Here is a 19,262-nt window from a genome sequence, read left to right as displayed (position 1 = left end):
ATTGGTACCTTTTCCATAGGACAAAATATTAAAATTCTTCTATAGTCTTTCCATCTTTTAATGCGCTCCGGTTATCTCTCCAGTCTACGTAAAAAAATTAGTAGTCTATTTTTTTGCTGGCAGAAGAGAGTCCCCTACCAACTATGGCTCATCTTCGAATGTCAATTTCTTATTAAAAAACGACCTAAAAGATTGCTCGCAACATTTTCCGCTCTTGTTCAAAGTTTTGCTGTTGGCTATTCTTCTATCTCCCAGAAACGCTGTATCCCTGGTTCTGATCGAACAAATATGGTTTGTAAGACTTAACTTATCCGTTTTGGCTGGTTGTTTTTGAATAAGAATCCAACCAAAACTTGAAAGCCTGTATGTGATTCCCAAATTTCGTTCCCTTATCCCGTTTTTAATATGTCAATGGTTGATGTTATGTTGGAGTTTGAGCATCCTAATTGCAACTCTTTCACTGTTTCCCAAAGCTCGTGTTAATGAAACGCAGTGGCAAATTGTCTGTCATTTTTGTTAAAACTGCTGCACTTGTGTTGATGGTTGATTATCTAATATTTGAGGTGAGGGAAAGACTAATGTACCCCTTATTGTATTGTACCTCTGTTACTTCGACATTTGAAGGCGTTCTTCTTCATTTGCAGGCGTTGAACAGCTGATTCTGTTATCAGATTATTGTTCTGTGATTTAAAATCTAGTTAGTTTTTCAGGTGAACAATTACTCATCAAACTTTAACAGAAACAATAGCTGTTGGGTGAAAAATTTCTTCCATAGTTTTTTTTGGTCATTGCAGCTGTTATTCTGCAATTATATTTTGTCTTCCCTGCAGCAGATGCTGTTGTAGTACCTTGCTTAATTTTGTCATCTACTTGTCCAAAACTTGTTGCGGTTTTTGTACCTATGTCATGAATGTTCTCACAAGGCAAAAGGGGTGTAATGTTTTTCCCACACTGCTTGCATTTGAATTCCCACAATCTGATCTGTCGCAAACATCCGATCCAGAGTTTTTTTTACCTTTATCAACTCGGCTAGCTCTTTCACTATGTGTTTCTTAAGTTTTAAACATTTAATCATATTTTGCGTTTCTTCACAGAACTCACATCGTTGCTCAAAAACTGCCTAAACACTGTGAAGGTAACACAAAAAAGTATTTTGATTGGTTTAGTCATGCAACTAGTTTCTTGTGGTGATGTTGCTTCTAAGACTTGAGCCTGTTCTGAAAATAGTCGGAGCCCTTTGTACTTTTGAAGCTCCTTACCTTTGGATGGTAGCTCTCATTTTTTTCTTGTTCCAGCTGGCAGATTCTCACTGATCCAATTTACGAAAAAATATCCTGACCAATCACGGCTTCGTCTACGTTCTGTAGGGCAAGTCGATATTCGTCCATTGCTTCAGTCAAATTTCGGAACCTGTGGCAATTTGCGTTGTAAAAAACTATATGAAACGTTTGAATGAAGATGCGTTTGAATGAAGATTATCTTTTTGTTTTCGTATCTGTTTACTAATATTTCCATAGCAACGTCAAAATTGTTGGCAGTTACTTGTACTGAGACCAATAATTTTGCGGCATCCCGTTTCAACGAAGACATGAGATATTCCATCTTCTGACTGCCTAGAAGTCAGTAGCTGCCCCTTGGTCAAATCCTTGATTCATATCCAATCCAATCCATGTAGTTTCCCGATAGTGCTGGCAAGAAAAATTTTGGCAATTTGATGTTTCTTGACAATCTTCAACTTTCTGAGACCCTAAGGCCTTGGCAGTGGATGTTTTCGAGGCAGAAGAACGTTGAAAGTGTTTTTTGAATCTTTTTATTACGTCAATGGTCTGAGTCAAATTGGCGTCAGTTTCTCCTGATTAGACAATGTCATTATCAAGTGCTTCATTTTCTGTCAGCTTTGGCCTCAGTTGTTCATTCAGGTTGAATAAATAGCTTTGATTTCGTGCGAGAAAGCGTTGAAAGTTGACCCAATCAACTTTTGTCGGCTTCTGTGATTCCTCATTGCGCAAACAAAAAGACTGACATTTCGGTTTTCAACTAACATGCTCTAAAATGCGTAACCATTTCATGCGCGTGAACCTATCCTACGTACTTCGGGTTTTAACAAAGCTTTGAAAAACTGAGTTTTCTCTGAATACTGAGGGAGAGAGTTTGTTTTCCCCTAAAATTAAACAATTAATATTTGGTACCCTTGAGTATGTTTTTCTCCCACGAAGCTTAAAATGAGTTTTGGTATGCTTAGTTGTTGTTTCTTCGAATTTTCTTGCGTCCTGATTATCCAGCCAGAGCTCTTGTTAAGGCAATGACAAAAAACAAATCTGAATGCCCAGTTGTTTGTTTATATACCCAAAGAATTAAATAGAGTTTACAGTAAAGATTGTGAATGTCATGGTCCAGTGATGGTTAACCTAATTAGTCTCTCAGATTATTGATGGGAGCGCGGTCCACACGGTTTTCGTATTGACCTTCACATCCACTGAGCTGAATAGCAGAAACGGGGGAGATCCACGTCTTGTATTATGTTAGGTTATGTAGTGAATTACTGGTTTCAGAAAACTTGTATTTTTTTTTAAAAAAATTTGTTTCAATTAAATACAAATAGAAACGGACTAATATTCAATGTTGCAAAAGATCCTTGTTTCAAGAGCCAACAGAACAAATAATGTCTGAAATTTTTAGTCTTTTAACAATTTAAATTTTCAGAGCAAGTGCTGGTTGAGACTTCCGCGTTGAAAGAGGGAAAACTGCTCGGATAGCGTAATCGAAAACAGTAAACAAAGTCACAAATAAACCAGAGTTCCATTATTATGTCGAAGAAAAACCATGGGTCAAGACGCACCTTCTTTATTTGATTAGAGTAAATTTCGTGCAGTCAAATGTCATTTTTATCTAGCTTAGCAAAATGATCGAGTGCTTAGTAAAAAAAATCATGCTGTATCATTAGAAAATATTTCGGAAAGAAAGTGAAGCAAGAACAATTTACATAAATTTTGATAAAACCATTAGTGAAATTTTACAATACTAATAAATCCAGCAATTTAGCCAACTACATAAGAAACAGAGTTAATTAATGCCTAAAAAACGTCGATCGTTACCTAAACACAGAAGCCCGACGGAGCATTCGCACAAAACGTTTTCTTTTTGGTCCAGGGAAAATGATGGATTCGTAAATACGGACAGACGTGTTTAAAATTGAGAATAATCTTGTTTCAATAGCACAAAAAAATCAATTTTTATCTTTTCATTGAAAAAACATCAAGCTAATGCAATTAATCCAGCAGAAGAAACATTTAACCAGTTCGATCACAAATTTTTTCAACCAGCACAAATTGCTAACCTAATTTCATCAAAGGAAATGAAACTGTTGAAGCGGACAAAGAAAAACAAGGGGAGGAATAATCTGAGGAGAAAATTCTAAAATCAATGACATTTTGATGAAATGCGAAGGATTCAAATAACTTACAGTCACTTTGAGACAACAGAAACAACACGAGAAAAAAAAGATTCCAAATCTCGATATCTTTTTGAATTTTATTCGTTTCGAATTTGATCAAACTTGTACGGAAATATCAAAAAAACCTAAAATAACCTCAAAAATTTTGTTCTTAAACAGCAGCTGATATTGTTTTTGCTTTCCACTAAGCGATGAACTGACTAAACCATCAAACGTATTGAAAAAAGTAATCAAGATAGGAAAACTCTCTTCGTTTGTTGGAAAACAATAGCTCTGGTTATTAACAGTAATAAAAACCGAAACAACCCTAAAACAATTGTTAACAAAAATTAACTTAGAGAGTTAAAGCGTTTTTAATTTCAACAGTGAACCAACAACTGCGAACGAAGTCAAAACTTTAGAATTTATTATCGACAACCATTATAAAAGTCAGAAAACCATTGGATGAAAAAATTAAACCAGAGGCGAGTTTAAAAGTCGACGGAATGTCAAACTCTCAAATTCTCATTTCAGGTTTTTTTAAAAAAAGGCGCGGAAACGAGTTTACTCATGTTTGCTCCAAAAGTTAAGTCATGTTTGCTCAAAAATTTTGTCACGCAATTTGAAAACCTTTAAAAATAATGAAAAATACTGTAAAATTTTGCTTTAAGCCCAGAAATTTAACTGCTGCGAATGAAAAGTCTGATGTAACCCGTGTTGAGAAAAACTTGGAAAAATATGTAAGATAAGCGGTGAAAATTTGATTTTTTCACTGTAATTTTTGTACATAATTTTGCGGTGAAACGCGGTGGAATTATGTAAGTTCACCGCTAGAGTAAGCGGTGAACTTACAGAAATTCACCACATTTCTCAACTTACGACAAGTTATCGTCGTGCACGGATTCGAACCTCTCACCTCCTGCATGTCAGCCACTTTTCCTTCCACTGCGTCACTTCTCGCTAAAAGCGAGAGTATTTGTTTTGATTTTAAACCAAATTCAATCTCCTTTTATGTAAAACATACAGGTTGAACTTTTGTAAGCGGCGAAATTACAGATTTTAGCGGTGAAATGTGGTGAATCCGGTGAAATTATGTAAGTTCACCGCCTACTCTAGTGGTGAAACTACATAAATTCACCGCTTAAAAAATTTCAAAATATGTATGATTATTCGTGGGTTAATTTTCCGTGCGTCTTTTAATAAGTGTATCCTAACTTCGTTGAGCAAAAGACAATTCGAAGCGTTTTCTAAGCGGTGAATTTATGTTAACTGACCGCTAAATTCAGCAGTGAAATTATGTAATTTCACCGATACCAGGCAATAAAGTTTTGCGCTGAATTGCGGTCACACCTCAACCCGGGAAGAAAACAAAACAAATAGATTCAGATGTCCTATACATTAACACAGATAACTAAAAAAATTTAAAAATTGACTGATAAAATTTTATGGCAGCAACAGCGTTCCTTTTTAAACCAGGCTGAGGTCTATGAAACGAAAAAAGAGTAGCGGAAAAATTGAGAATTACTGTTCATAATACTGGTTTTTAACATTTGTCATAACGGTTTTATTATAATAAATATATAACCATATATTTGCCTACTCTTGTCGTTATTTGGAGAAACAAGGACAAGGTACGTAGTTTACTTACTAAACAAAGACAGAGTAAACAAAAGTTGGATTCGAAGCCGCGTCTTATCAAACAGAGGCGTCCTGATAGGTGTGGAGTTGTCCTTAGTTCGAATGGGAGTCCCGAAAATGGCGCAGAATTAAACCAGGTTCGAACAAGTCACGCCTAGTGTTAAATTTCAATAATGTTGAATACAAAACTGTTATGAGAAAAACGCAAAAAGCGTAATTTTAACTGTACATTTTTCCTTCGAAAAATGCTCAAATAGTGATAAATTTTCAGAAATCTGTTTAAGTGTTGAACAAAATAATGGAAATTTTTGTTGTGGGTTGTCGAAACAGAAACTGAAAAAGGCGAAAAATAACTCAGCAGACAATATAGAAAGGAAGGACGATGACAGTAGTACTGATCAGAGAAAATCCGTTGAGGGAAACATTTTTCCTTGAGCTGTTTTTCAAATTTGCGATGACACTTCGCTCCAGTCATTCCGTTGGACATTAGGTCTTGAGTTTTCTGTGAATTGGATTCAGGTTTATGGATTTTTATAGAGTTATTGGAATAAATGAAGTCAAGGTTTAGCCTAAACTCAGTTTTTTAGACATTATGTTGACGCTGAGAGAATACAATTCAAACTTATAAAGTACTTGCTTTGTTTGTACCAAAGTATACGTTAGTCTTCTCACTATTCACACCTTTTAAAAGTTTTTTTTTATAAAATTAATGTTATATTTTCTTTACACTGATAACATTAGCATTTAGAGGACAAAATAAAATAACAATTTCATTATAATGAAAACTTCTCTATACAAAAATGAATACAACTTGTGTCCTAGCCTTTTCTAATTTTCTACTTTCAGCATTTTCAACTAGGATTAAACTTTCTATTTTACTCTCTTTTTCCTAAATTTCATTGTATTTGTGAACAGGCTAGTGACTGACTCAAATTAAACTCATAGAATTTCCAGATAAAACTTTCCCAGACAAAAGAGCCCCAAACAAAACAGTCTCAAATTGCAAAATACTCTTAGAAAAAAGAATTCTGGAGAAAAGACTCTACTAGAAGCAAACAAAACAGCCTCAACAAAATGAATCCCGACAAAAACGTCTAAAATAAACACTTAATGAATTGTAAGTTTAATCTAACAACAGTTAAAAAAACTCAATTCATGAATTAAGCTTCTGAATACATTGCTTTTTATATGAATTAAAATTAAACCAAGATTGGGCCAAAATGAATAAAACTATGCTATAATTGGCCTAATATTTGTTCAGTGACATCAATCGGTGCCTCCATTTCCACTGTGAAGCTAATGTTTAGTTCAATGACATATAATCATGTGTAAAACATAACGAGTTTCTTTGTGAACCCGTGTGAATAAGTTTAACTCTATGTTTAATGGGACTGCTAGAAAAAACAGTTTTTGTAACTCAAGCTATCTTAAGAAAATTTAAGAGATTTTAAAAGATTTTATTGCAAAAGTACACACCTTGAGTTATTTATCTGATGTTTAGATTTAAAAGTTCTTCTCTACATTATGACCCTTTTGTTTGTAAGTTTGTCAGTGCAGTGGGTTTTAAGGGAATTCAAAAATTTGAGAAAATAACTTTTAGGAGTTATGTTCTAAACTTACGCTCCGAACGATCTTAGCTGAATTTTAAATTCAACACAGTATTTTGTCTACAACTGTTCGTGTGCTATTATGTGCGGGACTCTTTTTTTCTGCTCTTTCTCTTTCAACTAAGCTGAATAAGTTCAACATACAGACAAAAATATGAAAACATGAGAGAAAAATTTTAGCAGTTATTCTGAGTTTTTTTAATCAAATGAAAGGCGTTTGAATTCGTCAAACGAAAAACATACTCTTGAACAAAATCTTCAATTTCAGTTAATCAAGAATATACAAAACTAACGTATGGCAGCTTTGATTGAATATCATTTTGTCATTTAGTCATTTGGATTTCAATTTTTGTTAAGAAATGTTATTCAATTTATTGGTCTGGGGCTGAAAAGTAGTTCAGCGTGCATTCACTTTACACATTTTTGGCATTCATTCTGTGCATAGCTCATGGCCAGCTTACTCGAATATTCAAAAATGCAGTTTTCATATTAAATATAATAAACAAACTATCATTTGCGTAACTTGAATTTTTTCAGTTACTTCAGCGTGAAAAATTTAGTTCACTCGAGTATTGGTATACAAGCTAAACAAGAATGAAACTGAAGCGGCGGTATCCAGTCACATTAATGTAATTTAAAAACGCATATATTAAAAAAGTTCTCATTTTTCAAACTGACTTTTCAAAAACGAGCCGTTTAATCTTGAAAAATTGGTCTCAAATTGCCCTCCGAAAGTTATAAATTTAAGAAAAATTTTGCAAATCTTATATCGAAAATCGCCAGTGACCTTTTATTAAACAAAAAGTGTATACAAACTGAATAAAGTTAAGTAAATTTACCTCAACGGAGCTCAGGTATAATATTGGTAAGGTAAAGTTAAGGTAATGTTTACCTTAACTTTACCTTAACTTGAGTTAAGGTAAAATTTTACGTTAAACTTGTTAAAGAAAAATAACTAGAATGAACTTTTTTTGTAAAGTACTGCAGTTTATAATTTCAGATTTTCAGTAAGGTTATCAAACAACATTTTTAAGCTTGCCAAAAATAGTTTAAGCGCAGCGAAGAGAAATCTGAGGCTGAAAATTTTAAGGAACAGCAAACAAAACACCGTCTTTTGTGGTTCTTAGTAAATTGCATCACAAATCTGTCTCTGAAACCGTAGAAAACAGTTTTTGTTTCACTGCAACTCAATTTTAGATTCAATTGGAGCTATAAGTATTATCGTAGTAAGTTTTTGTTCTTATGAACTATAGCGGTGACGCGAAAATAATTGGCTGTTTTCAGGTACACTTTACGTTGATTGAGTTTAACATAGGAAAAACAAAGCTTAGTCAATGCAAAGCTAGCTACCTAAGTATATTATTTATCTGTTTTTTTTTAATTTCAGGTCTGTCAATCCCAAGCTATCAAAAATGATTAGAGAAGTAGCGCTTTTGGCTCTTCTGACTGTAATTGTTACAGCTGATAACTTCCACAATCGAAGAGCTCAGGACGCTCTGCACCAGCGTGAAGTATTCAGTCCCTTTTTAAGTAAGTCCGAGAAACAACCTTCTAATTAGGCTGGCAGTTTTTCTACACCAACCCTACTAAGCTACATCATTAAACGAATAATAACAAGTTTACATCAAAACGTATCAACCATCTACTCTTAGGTCGCGAAACCTCAGTTTTTGACGTAACAGTATAATAATTACCGGATGGGAAGCGTCAAAATGTGTTAAAAAACAATCACATGCAAAATCAATGTACACTGTCACCCAATTAATTCATTTCAAACCAATTTAAAGAAAGGGTTACCAATTTTTACAGGATTCGGCCCTACTAAACGTTTCGATTACTGTTGTGAAAACTAGTAGCAATGCTTTGGGGGATACTGTGACACTGACAGGAAGATATGCATTTAACCCGGGTTGAGGGTCACCATCATTCAACGCAAAAAATATGCAAGATCAGCGTTGAATGCTGAAAACATTGTAAGATAAGCGGTGAATACGGTGAAATCACATAAATCAAGCAGCGAATGCGGCGAAAAAATATTTATCGCCCGGTAGCTGTAAAATTACATAAATTCACCGCTGAAGGTGAATTTAAAATCGTTTTCAGGATTAGTCTGCCCATTAACAAGCACGTCAATTTTTGTTAACAATTGCTAAAACATACCACAATGATTCGATGAATCACCCAATGAGTCCCAAAGATTGATGGTAGATGCTTCATGAAACGTTCATTCATGGATAATATCCACGAATTATTACCATTTTTGATCTGATCATAGATCAACCCTTTCTGGAATTTCACTGTGTCATGCAGCAGTACGTTTTTGGGACACTTTATTTTTTTCTTAAAACTAAAACAAATTCCTGTTACTTCTTAGGTGTTTCTTTTCACGAAGAACTGCGTTAATAAAGAATAATACGGAGCTTATTATACATTTTAAATAATAATGCCGTATGAGCAAACAGTTCTTAGCTACTTTGTTGGCAACTTTTTTATTTTTAAATAACAGCGGCTGACTTCATGCAAAACAATCGATTAATATCTGTTTATGTCATGACGCAATCAATTGAATTCAATTTTTAAAATGTTCACAGGGTCTGCTAACACAAAGGGTGCTGGACAATCGTGCGAATCTTCAGAAGAATGCTTTGTGGGATTCTGCGATGCTTGGACGCATGTATGCCGTAAGAATATCCCACTGCGCCTTTTCAGAAAACGAGGGGAACGTAACTTTTAACTGGATTGTCAATTCGGATCTTGCAACGTCAGATTTTGCTTCCATTTGAAAGAAAAAGCAACTTCTTGCGTTTTAAACTTTGTATTTTACAGCTATTTCCTTAACACACTAACAGCGAACTGATAATTTGATATAAATTAACGGAAGAATGTTTGCTGCAATGTTTGATATTCAACAGTTAATTCAATCTTTTCTCGTTTCCGTAAAGTGATATTTTAAGACTCAATTGCGGCGGAATCTAGACTCAATTGCGCGGAGGAAAATCGATTATTTTTCTACCTTTTGGACAAAGACATTAATATAAAATCAAGTTACTTAAATCTTAAACTATGAAACTTGAAATCTGAAATTTGGCTGTAAATGATGGAATTGCAAAAATTCCATCAAAAATTTTCTAATTTGCTAGGAATTGCAAAAAACGACTTAGTACATTCTGGGTACAAACCTCGCCGAGACTTCTGTTTACTCCTTAACCACAGGAGACGTAAACTTAATTCAACATATTTTTATGAAGCAACATTTTAATGATTTCTATGAAGCAACTGGATTAAGAGGCCATTTCCGCACAAACAAATCCCGTCTGGGATTCTAACTAAATTAATTGGGTTTTTTACCTACTTTTAATAACTAAAAAGTGGGTTTTGTTTTAACAAGAGACAATGTTTTTCCACTTACTTAACAAACAAACGCAACTCAGGGCGTAAAAGGGACTATTGATCGGGCGAAATTGCAACTTCATAATACACGATTTCGCGGTTCAAAAGTGCTGTATCTTAGTCTCAAATTAATATATTGTCGCTCACGAACTGCTGATTGGGGGTGCAAATCTTATATCCATTTATTTGACAAGCCAGGGCAAGAAGTGTGAAATAAACTGAATATGGCAGGCAATACGACCAGAGAATTAGAATAAATTACTGCCCAAATTACGTAATCAAGTGACTTTGACATTGAGGGAAAAAATTGTACAATTCATTCGTGGCGCTAATTTTTTAAATTTCCCTAATTTTTAATTTAGTTCATTTTCAGATCAATTTCATTTCATTTTAGTTTATTTCAAGACCATATCACAGTTGTTCACATTTCATTAAATTTTTTTATATGATTCAGTGATTATATGTATGTCCACGTTGTCTGTTTCCGGTGGCCTACAGCCGATTTCCTAAATTAGTTTTATTCAGTTCTTTAATGTGCATGATCAAACAGCTGATCAAATTCTTGTTCCATTTTAATTTTATTATTTTGCAAATCAATTCATTTTAAAGTTGCAGTTCTTTTCAAATAGTTTCTGCTCAGCTAGTACGTTCAATCGAATAAATTTGAATTCTAAGTCATTCGCTGAGCGAATCATTACTCTAAATTTTAAACATGCATTCACTGAGCGAATGCATATCAAAAGCTGTCATAACCATTTCTTTGGAACAGCTAAATCCGAAATTTGGCCAAGATTTCATTAAAACTATACAGAGCCGAAATTCTGTACGACATGGCGCTGTCAGCTCGCGAATCTTGAAAGTCACCTTTGTCTATCAAAACTTTTTGAGAGAGGGCGACAACGGATCCACCATTAAGATGGAAGAAAGGGGAACTCAGGTCAAGTTGGCTATCCTGGCCCAAGAAAACATATCTCTAGACACCCTACTTGCGCCGAGTTAGAATACCACCCGAGCCCAAATACGAAGCCCCAACTGAGGATGCTACTGACAGACAGATCAAGAAGGACAAACCCGAATTAGGCAACTCAAACTCCAATGGGTTTTAAAGTGTCAGAAAATAACTGAGGTAGCCTTTTTTGTGGCGAAAAACCGTGGACACTATGTGATCAGAAATGCATTTCCCATCTTTTCCTCTGCATCGCAACTGAAGGACCTCGCCTCCTAAAACAGAAATTTCCTCATGACATTATATACGACCTAACTACTTTGGGTTGTGGGATATGTTAGAAATCCGCTTCATTCGCCATCGTAATATCACTTTCGATCGCTATGTTTTCTTCGCTAGAACACAAAAGAAAGAGGAGAAAGTGGAGCAGCCTTTTAGTACTCTCAAGGAACGCGCAGAAAATTGCAATTGTTGTTGGAGGAGGCCGCGAGGAGGCCATAATTCGGGACATTTTCATCACAAACATGCGCGAATACGACATATAACGTGAACTTTTGAGAGAAACAGTTGATCGCAAACGACCACATAACATCGCTGTCAACATGGAAATTGGCCACCAAAATCAACAGAGGACTTCCTCCAACAGGAACGGTGAGAACACGATACAACAGTTGACTCGGTTTTGCGGCGCGAATACTCGTGTACAATAGAGCAACAGAAGAACAATCAATCTCGAAACAAATGGTCTTTTTTGGAATTGCGGGCACTAATGGACATCTACACAACGTCAGGTTTGCTCCACTTTATGTTAGAAATTTAATCACTGCGGACTTCTATGCCACTTCGCAAAAGTATGTCGGAAATAACAAAACATTCACAAAAATACACTGCAAAGTAAACGCATAATTAACGTTGAAATTTCTAAGAGCAAAGATCAATATGATAATCAAAATAAGAGCTTCTTTATTAACAACGAACAATACATTTCTGAATATGATTGCTCGGACATAATTACGTCGCAATGATAGATCAAAAAACTCGACAACAATCGCACCGCAAAACATGAATATTATAATCGGCAACACAAACGGTATCTTGCTACCCGACTCGTCAGTGGTACCAAGAAAAGTCACCTACAACCGAAAAATAAAATGCATCGAACTTGAAAAATTACTAAATGAAGGACATGTTGAAAACTTGTGAATTTTTTCTGATCAATTTATAATGTAAATGATTGTAAATACAGTTAAAAAAGATTATTTTTGGATTTGCAATACGCGTACAGCTAAGTCAATTTGCACGCTGATACGGCCCACCATTGTAATTTCAATCTAGTAAGTGGTGATATGACCTTTACCGCTTGAAAACAGCCTTTTATATCTTATCAGATATGTTTCTTCTCAATTTCTGAATTTTTGATTTGTTTCTTTTTATGGCTTATCTGAAATTCAGAAAGTTATCGATTGCACACTAAGTGATGGCCTTACCAACACTTTCTGTTTCTTATACAATATTTTGTTGGTAAGTAGAGGATGGATTGAACACCACTTTCATCTTGTGAGAAAATGCCTCATAAAGTTAGACGAGAAAAATCTTAGAATCAATTTAGCAAATTCTCATTATGCAAAAAAAACAAATTGAATGGCTTGGACCCTGGATCCCTCCATCAGGAATAACTCACTTCACAAAATAATTTTAAGAACTTAAGATCCTTTATGGGCTCCGTTCAGCATCTGCGTAAACTTATATCCAATCTGTCACAATTTTGTCGTCCTCTCCGACCATCACTAAAGAAGAATACAAAATGTACTGAGACATCTGAATACATTTCAATCTAATTAAAGAAAAAATTGCCGATGCAATAGAGAAAAGCACTTTAACCCAAATTTAGAAACACGAATTAACTGTGCTGCCACTAGAAAAGGTCTTGTTTGTGCACTCGAACAACGCACACTTGATGGTTGTCATACGGTAGCATTCGCCTCGCGTTTTCTCAACTCAGTTATAGCATCAACGATATAGCATCAATGAATTCAAATTATTGGGTGTAGTCCGGTCAATCGATCATTTCAAGTATTATCTTTAATGCACTTTTTTTTTACTGTTTTAACGGATCAAAGGGCTTTATTGTCTGTAATGCGAGAAATTCGAGCAAATAAGTCGTATAATAGTCACCTACTCCGATCGGTTGACAATTTAAATCTCTTAAACATCTCAACAGATCTTCTTCTTGGTTCAAAAATTGGATTAGTAGATTATTTCTAACGTGAACAACAGAAAAAAGCTGTTTATATATCGATTTGTGACGAGCAATTAAGAGTTGCTAAGTTATACGCCATCAAAAACAGCGTAAAACGTTTTTTTTTTGAATTCTATAAGTTATACGGATCTCGGGTGCAAAATACGGCATATAAATTGGATGCAAATAACATAAATACCAATGACCAAAAATATGCGGTGAATTTGCAGCGCAAAAGCAAGAACGTTATGAAATTAATAAAACTGAAAACATTAGTAGCAAATTAACACCAAACTGTAGTAATTCTTCAACTCTAAACGAGACAACCCACCTTTGAAACTTGCTTTTTGCTTCTAACTGCCCGGCAAATCAGTCACTCAAAAATATTCTAATTTCATTCGAATTGCCCAATCATTTCCCTCTGTTTTCATGATGTCTAACTCAGATGGCGAAACCTTTTCTCAAATCAAATGAACTACGCCCTCCAAAGTTCGATTTGCAGATGATGAAAATACGACTACACCTTCAACACGCAGAATGGATACAACCAATGTTACCAATACACCGACCTCCGACAATTCTTATACAGATAAATTCATTTTCGTTTTCAGCCTTTCTAAGATATTTTCCCGAACACCAATGGCGAGTTTGACATCTAAAAACGCGATCTTAAAAGCCGTCCGATACTGAATTAGTACCAAAACACGAAGAACGATGCAGGCAAATCATCCCAAACACACACTGCTATTGGAAGAATTTTACATGGGAAGTGGATGTGTTTGCGTCGATGACCGAATTGCAGTTAAGAATTCAATTAAAAACGCATACATCGAGGCGATTCATGCGACACAAACCGGGAGCTATGGGATGACGGACATGGCCGTTCATGAATGGTGGCTGTACAAGCACAGGTATTTGCTATCGAAGACGACCACGTGCAAGCCCTGCGTAAAAACTGGCAAAAATTTAAAGTCCATTATTCCCTAAAGATGGAGAAGTTTATTTTCTATCATTTATATATCATTTTTTTAAAATTCCCAGCAGCTGAAGTATCTGATAGCACAAGAGCACTGATTGTTTTAAAGCTCCTTCAAGAATACAATTTATTGAAGGGCATACCACGCGCACAAAGATTAGATTGAGTTAAATGTCAAATTGGTCAGCTAATTAAAACATACTGCAATCAAAACACTATAGATTGAAGCTCCAATTCACAATCACAGAGCAGTTGGTTTAATTTAGAGGCTTATACAAACAATCAAAACTCGTCTAGCTGGTAATAAAGCCGGGATGCAAAACCACTTTAGCATAAAAGCTTCAATAAATTCAATCATTCATCAACTTCAAATTTGCCCTCAAAAGACGATTTATCATTTAACTTTTGATGCACATTTTGGACGTATGGTAATAATCCCCTTAGTAACATATCTACTGAACCAAAACCAAACACATTATTATATTAACAATTTTTTAAAATTTTTTGATAATAAATTATTTTGCTTAGTTAAACTAATCCCAAAAGATAAATGAGAGGATGGCAATAGGAGCGATGTAGAATTTGAGAACCAAAGACACTCATTGAGCCAAGACGAAAACAAACAACGTAACACAGACTCCAACAGGGAGCCAGAAATTTGCATCCCACCGAAATTGGACTCCCAGTTACAAGAAAGGAAGCTTCTTTGGCCCTCAAATTGTCAAACAGAAACCAAAAAATAAGCGCTCAAAGAAAAATATGGATGGGCTCTACGAGGTGTTGCGCCTGGAAAAAGAAAAACTAACAACGGTATTTCAGTTTGGTGAAGTTTGGCACTAAAGCAGAGAAACTGAATTAAAGAGACAACCAAAGGACCCAACAGGACCAACCACCATTGAGTTAATCATCAAGTACGCACGAAACTAAAAAAAGTCGTGGAAGAAAAAACATTAAATATCGACGCATAGCATACGAAACAAGCTGCGTTTCCTCAATGCAATCCAATATATCTCGCGCCTTGGAAGTACGCATGCCGACAATGCCTAAGAAACTGATATTACCAGAGGTAAATTGAAATGACAGCATAAAACTTTGAAAATATAGTAAAAACCTCTAGGTTCTCATTGTGGGAAAGAGATAACAGCACTCAAAACCAAAAACATGCTCTTGTGTTTATTATCGGACACGTGTTATATCCAGTTTTTATTCAATCAAACTCGCAATTGATGGTTCGAAACCACCCTATTGAGTAAGCTACAAGAGTTAAAGACAGAAATCAATATTAAAACAAAAATAGGGAGCGCTTTTATGAAAGCCGGGAACAAAAAAGGTGTAAAATTTGCACATCCAGTAGCTTGGCAAACCCCAACGAAAAAAATATTACCGGTAATGCAGTCATCAACGCAGAAGTGACACTTGGAAAAATTAACGCGGAAATGTTGCAAACAGAAAAAGGATTAAAGATTATATTCCTAGACCCAATTGGAAAACAACAATTTCATTCCTAGAATCAAGATAGATTCGAGCTTGATTATATCCAATACAGTGTCCAAAAAGGAAATATAACAAAATCATTCAATCTAGCTGGATTCTCGGAAGAAAACACAGCAGAGTTGAATGTTGTGGGTAACCATCATTATGTGATGGGCGAGACCACTGATAAAGGAAATTTGTCATAGAAGTTTCGAGCGAAGAAATCAGAATAAACCATCTAGTGGTAAATAGAACTAACCATCAAAACGTCTATTTTTACCAATTTAGCCTCGATATAAATTCTCAGCAATCGACATGCACTGTCCCTATTCAAGATGTCAGCAGAAGTGGTTTAGATGCGTTATTTGTCCGAGAATTTAATAGTCTGCTTGCAATTGTTGACCATATGTCAAATCTGAGATGTAGAATGAACCAAAACTTCTAGACAAACGTATTGGCTTTAATGGGGAACGGTGATTCGCATTCTTTTTTCATTGGTAAATAGGGAGTCATAGGACTGCATGCAAAGTCAGCAGGTGCAATAATTTACGTTCATCATTGCCCAAAAACAATAATAGAATTAACTGCTTTAAATTACTGTACTGAAGAAGTGCCGATTATTGTAAGACAAAATAATAATCAGAGCTACGTTCGCTATATGAACCGAATATCCAAGGTTTTCTATTGAAATTTTACGCTTATAAAGTACAACCCATTGTTCTCTAATGTATTTCAACTAGGTAATGGTTCTTGGATAGCGTTTGGTCAAAACCTTACGATGGGACAAAAACCACAAGTGTTGTTATATCTTGAGGAACCCAAACGTGAAATTCCGATTTTCAAGGAAGTTTTCGATGGTTTGTTCACGGAGAAGCAGCTAAAGAAAGTCAACTAGCACAAATGTATGGACACAATAGAAGAACGATAACAGGAAGGGAAGTTTTCCTGGGGTCAAAAGGAAAGTTTACACATGAACAACTATTGAACTTCAACACAAACACCAGTGATTTGAAATGGCATTAACTCCTTGGAATAAACCCATAGAAAGAAATATTTTGAAAGTTTGGCACTTAGTAAGGGAATTGACCTTAACGCTAATGACATTATTTTTGACTGCAAAATTTCTAGTAATGTGTTTAAGAATAATTTTATCAACTACGTTATTTTTGGAAGGTGTTCAACCACGAGTGGCACTACAGCCGTTAGGTTAACCCATTAATCGAAGTTAATAATATAACTGTTATGAAAAACCAACAGTTAAAACAAAAAGAAGTCTCAAAAAAGGTTGTTGAAACAAAAGTAAGCGAGTTGTCGGGCACCGACAATACGGTCTTTGAGCAGGGGGCTAAAAGCCAAGAAAAAACAAATCAATTTCAGTTGGAAAATTTTTCAACGTCAATAGAATTTCTGGAATGATGTTCATTCTCTTAAACATGTCTAATATTGGTTTTGTTTAGAAAGCGAAATGGAACCAGAAGTGGGAGATTATGTATATTATCTGCCATAGCTGTTGGAAGTAAAAGCAGTTGTCCGACGAGGAGTCTGTAGAATCTGCGGGGTCAAAACCCGTTTTAGGACGGTCGTGGCCCTGGATGAATTATACCCAACAACACTAACCCAGAGACCGCCTATTACTACGCAGGAATGGAGTCGGATGAAAGTTTGGTTAGAAATCAGCGAAAAACTGGGAGTTGCTTCCTTGCAATTACAGGAGCAACTTAAAAATGTACAACAGGAAAGCATTATGCTACAAAGGCAAGTTGTTGAGTTAAAGTAACAACTAATTGTTGCCGAACTTTAATTGTTGCCGGGAGCATTTTTGTGCTAGAATCGAAGCTAATAAAGGTTTAGTTGAGTTGGAATGCCAACTCCAGCAAATGCGGCTCGCCTGCGAGTCAGCAAGAACTGAATCAGACGTTTTGTGTGGGCAGCTAAAATCAGCTCTTAAAAAACTCGTTGAATACGAGGGGGAGCAGGAAGCAGCTCAGAAAAAAAGATTCAAAAACGGCTTCAAGGGTAAGAAAATTAGAGTTAAAATTAGAGGCGGAGATAAATGCCAAAGAGCGCACTACACGACAACTACAGGAGATTGAAAATGAGTTATCCGGTACAGGAGCATTGTCAATATACGATCTACTTTGGATTTCGCCCACTGCAACGATTGAGGAAATCCATCGGCGATTCCAACATCTATTCCTATTGATACACCCTGATAAAGGAGGCCAAACAGAAAGATTCCAATTATTAAATCAAATAAGATGCATGCTTATGGATGACAGTGCACGTAATATATACGAAACTTATGGATGGAAGTTCGCTGTCGAGTTTTTAAATTATTAATAAGTGGAGCAATATGCTTCAATGGGGGAAAGCAGAGTAGTGACTCTACAAACATGCTCACGAAATTTTTAATGCGGAAGCTTTCAAAAAATACATTTTAAACGTCTGCAAACAAAAAAAAACATTTGAAAGCGACAGCTAAACACGCTGATTTATGGCTCATTATTTATGAGACAGTATTTTTAACCAATTGTCATAAAAATTTATGGTTCAAACATTAGAACCGAGATTATGTCAGAGAATAAGGATGATGTTCAACGCTATCGTTGGGACCAAACACTACGTTTGGGAAAAATGAACAGAGCAAAAACTCTGAAACCAAGATATCTTGGCAAACGCAAATAAAGATAAAACCGGTGGCTCAACCGGTTAAATTCGAGTGTCACGGTTCATAAAAACTTTTAACGCAATTTCTGAAGCTACCTTCCCTACATTTCGCTTTTATAAAAGTTAACCTGTATTAATCCTTCTTGGAGCTGAAATTTGCCTTCAATTTCTGAATTCAGCTAGCTCCACCATTTCGAATTTTTCACAAGAGTTCGGATGATATTTTAGAATCTAAGTTAATTCCAGGGAATCTATGGTATGGAGCCCAGTTCATTCACGTGTCTCGATTGGACTTGCAGAAAATAGAGAGGTGAAACTAGAATCTATGTGTCTGCAATTGAACGGCCTACTTCGTTTCAAGTTTACTGGAGCAGAAGTTCTATTTGTGCCCCATTCCAATTCCGCGTGACGCCGAAAAGAGAATAAATCTATTCGAACCGAAAGAGCCCGACACAAATTCTTTTACGGAATGAGCCGGATTGTCGATATCATTGGAAATGGAGTGGATTTCTTAAATCCGATTGGTCTAAAAACCCGAATTTTAAAGCCTATGAAAAATCTTCAAAACAACTTCTCAGAGCGAAACGTGTGTTCTTGGCAGTTGGCATGTGATTGCCACCTGTGCCCAGATCAGTGGTCAAGATTCGGGTCTTTCCCATTATAGCCCTCCATGAAAATATAGCCCCTCATTATGGTATATTTACCATGATTGGGGGGCTATAGGTCATCTGACCACTAAGTTGGGGGGGCTGTTGTGGGGGGGCTAAAATGGGAAAGAGATTTAAAAAAGGATTGTCATTCTGAAACTTTGTTACTAACGTTTTCGAACTCTGAGTTCATTGTCAGGTTATAAACAATACAAAATGCTAAAATGGTAAGCCAGAAATTAAAAT

The 19,262-nt window shown here is 35.6% G+C and overlaps 2 protein-coding genes across 3 annotated transcripts in view; both read left to right on the top strand.

Moving 5' to 3' along the window:
* Window positions 1-19,262, top strand: part of LOC142337555 (uncharacterized) — a 288,613-nt gene that overhangs the window by 235,404 nt on the left and 33,947 nt on the right. The gene's annotated exons all lie outside the window — the stretch shown is intronic.
* Window positions 6,983-9,619, top strand: LOC142338342 (uncharacterized). 2 transcript variants are annotated; one of them, XR_012758971.1, is made up of 3 exons: window positions 6,983-7,532; window positions 8,066-8,208; window positions 9,270-9,619. XR_012758971.1 is itself a non-coding variant. In XM_075388050.1 (3 exons), the coding sequence occupies exons 1-3, from the start codon at window positions 7,273-7,275 to the stop codon at window positions 9,410-9,412; spliced, it is 321 nt and encodes a 106-aa protein (XP_075244165.1). In that variant the 5' UTR covers window positions 6,983-7,272; the 3' UTR covers window positions 9,413-9,619. The 2 variants fall into 2 exon arrangements, 1 of the variants encoding a protein (XP_075244165.1); XM_075388050.1 differs by having other exon boundaries at window positions 6,983-7,307.

Source organism: Convolutriloba macropyga, chromosome 4 (assembly GCF_964194025.1).
Source record: "Convolutriloba macropyga chromosome 4, txConMacr16.3, whole genome shotgun sequence".
NCBI classification, from domain to species: Eukaryota; Metazoa; Xenacoelomorpha; order Acoela; family Convolutidae; genus Convolutriloba; species Convolutriloba macropyga.
Note: the sequence above shows the minus strand (reverse complement) of the source record. Positions and strands in the feature narration are given on the sequence as shown.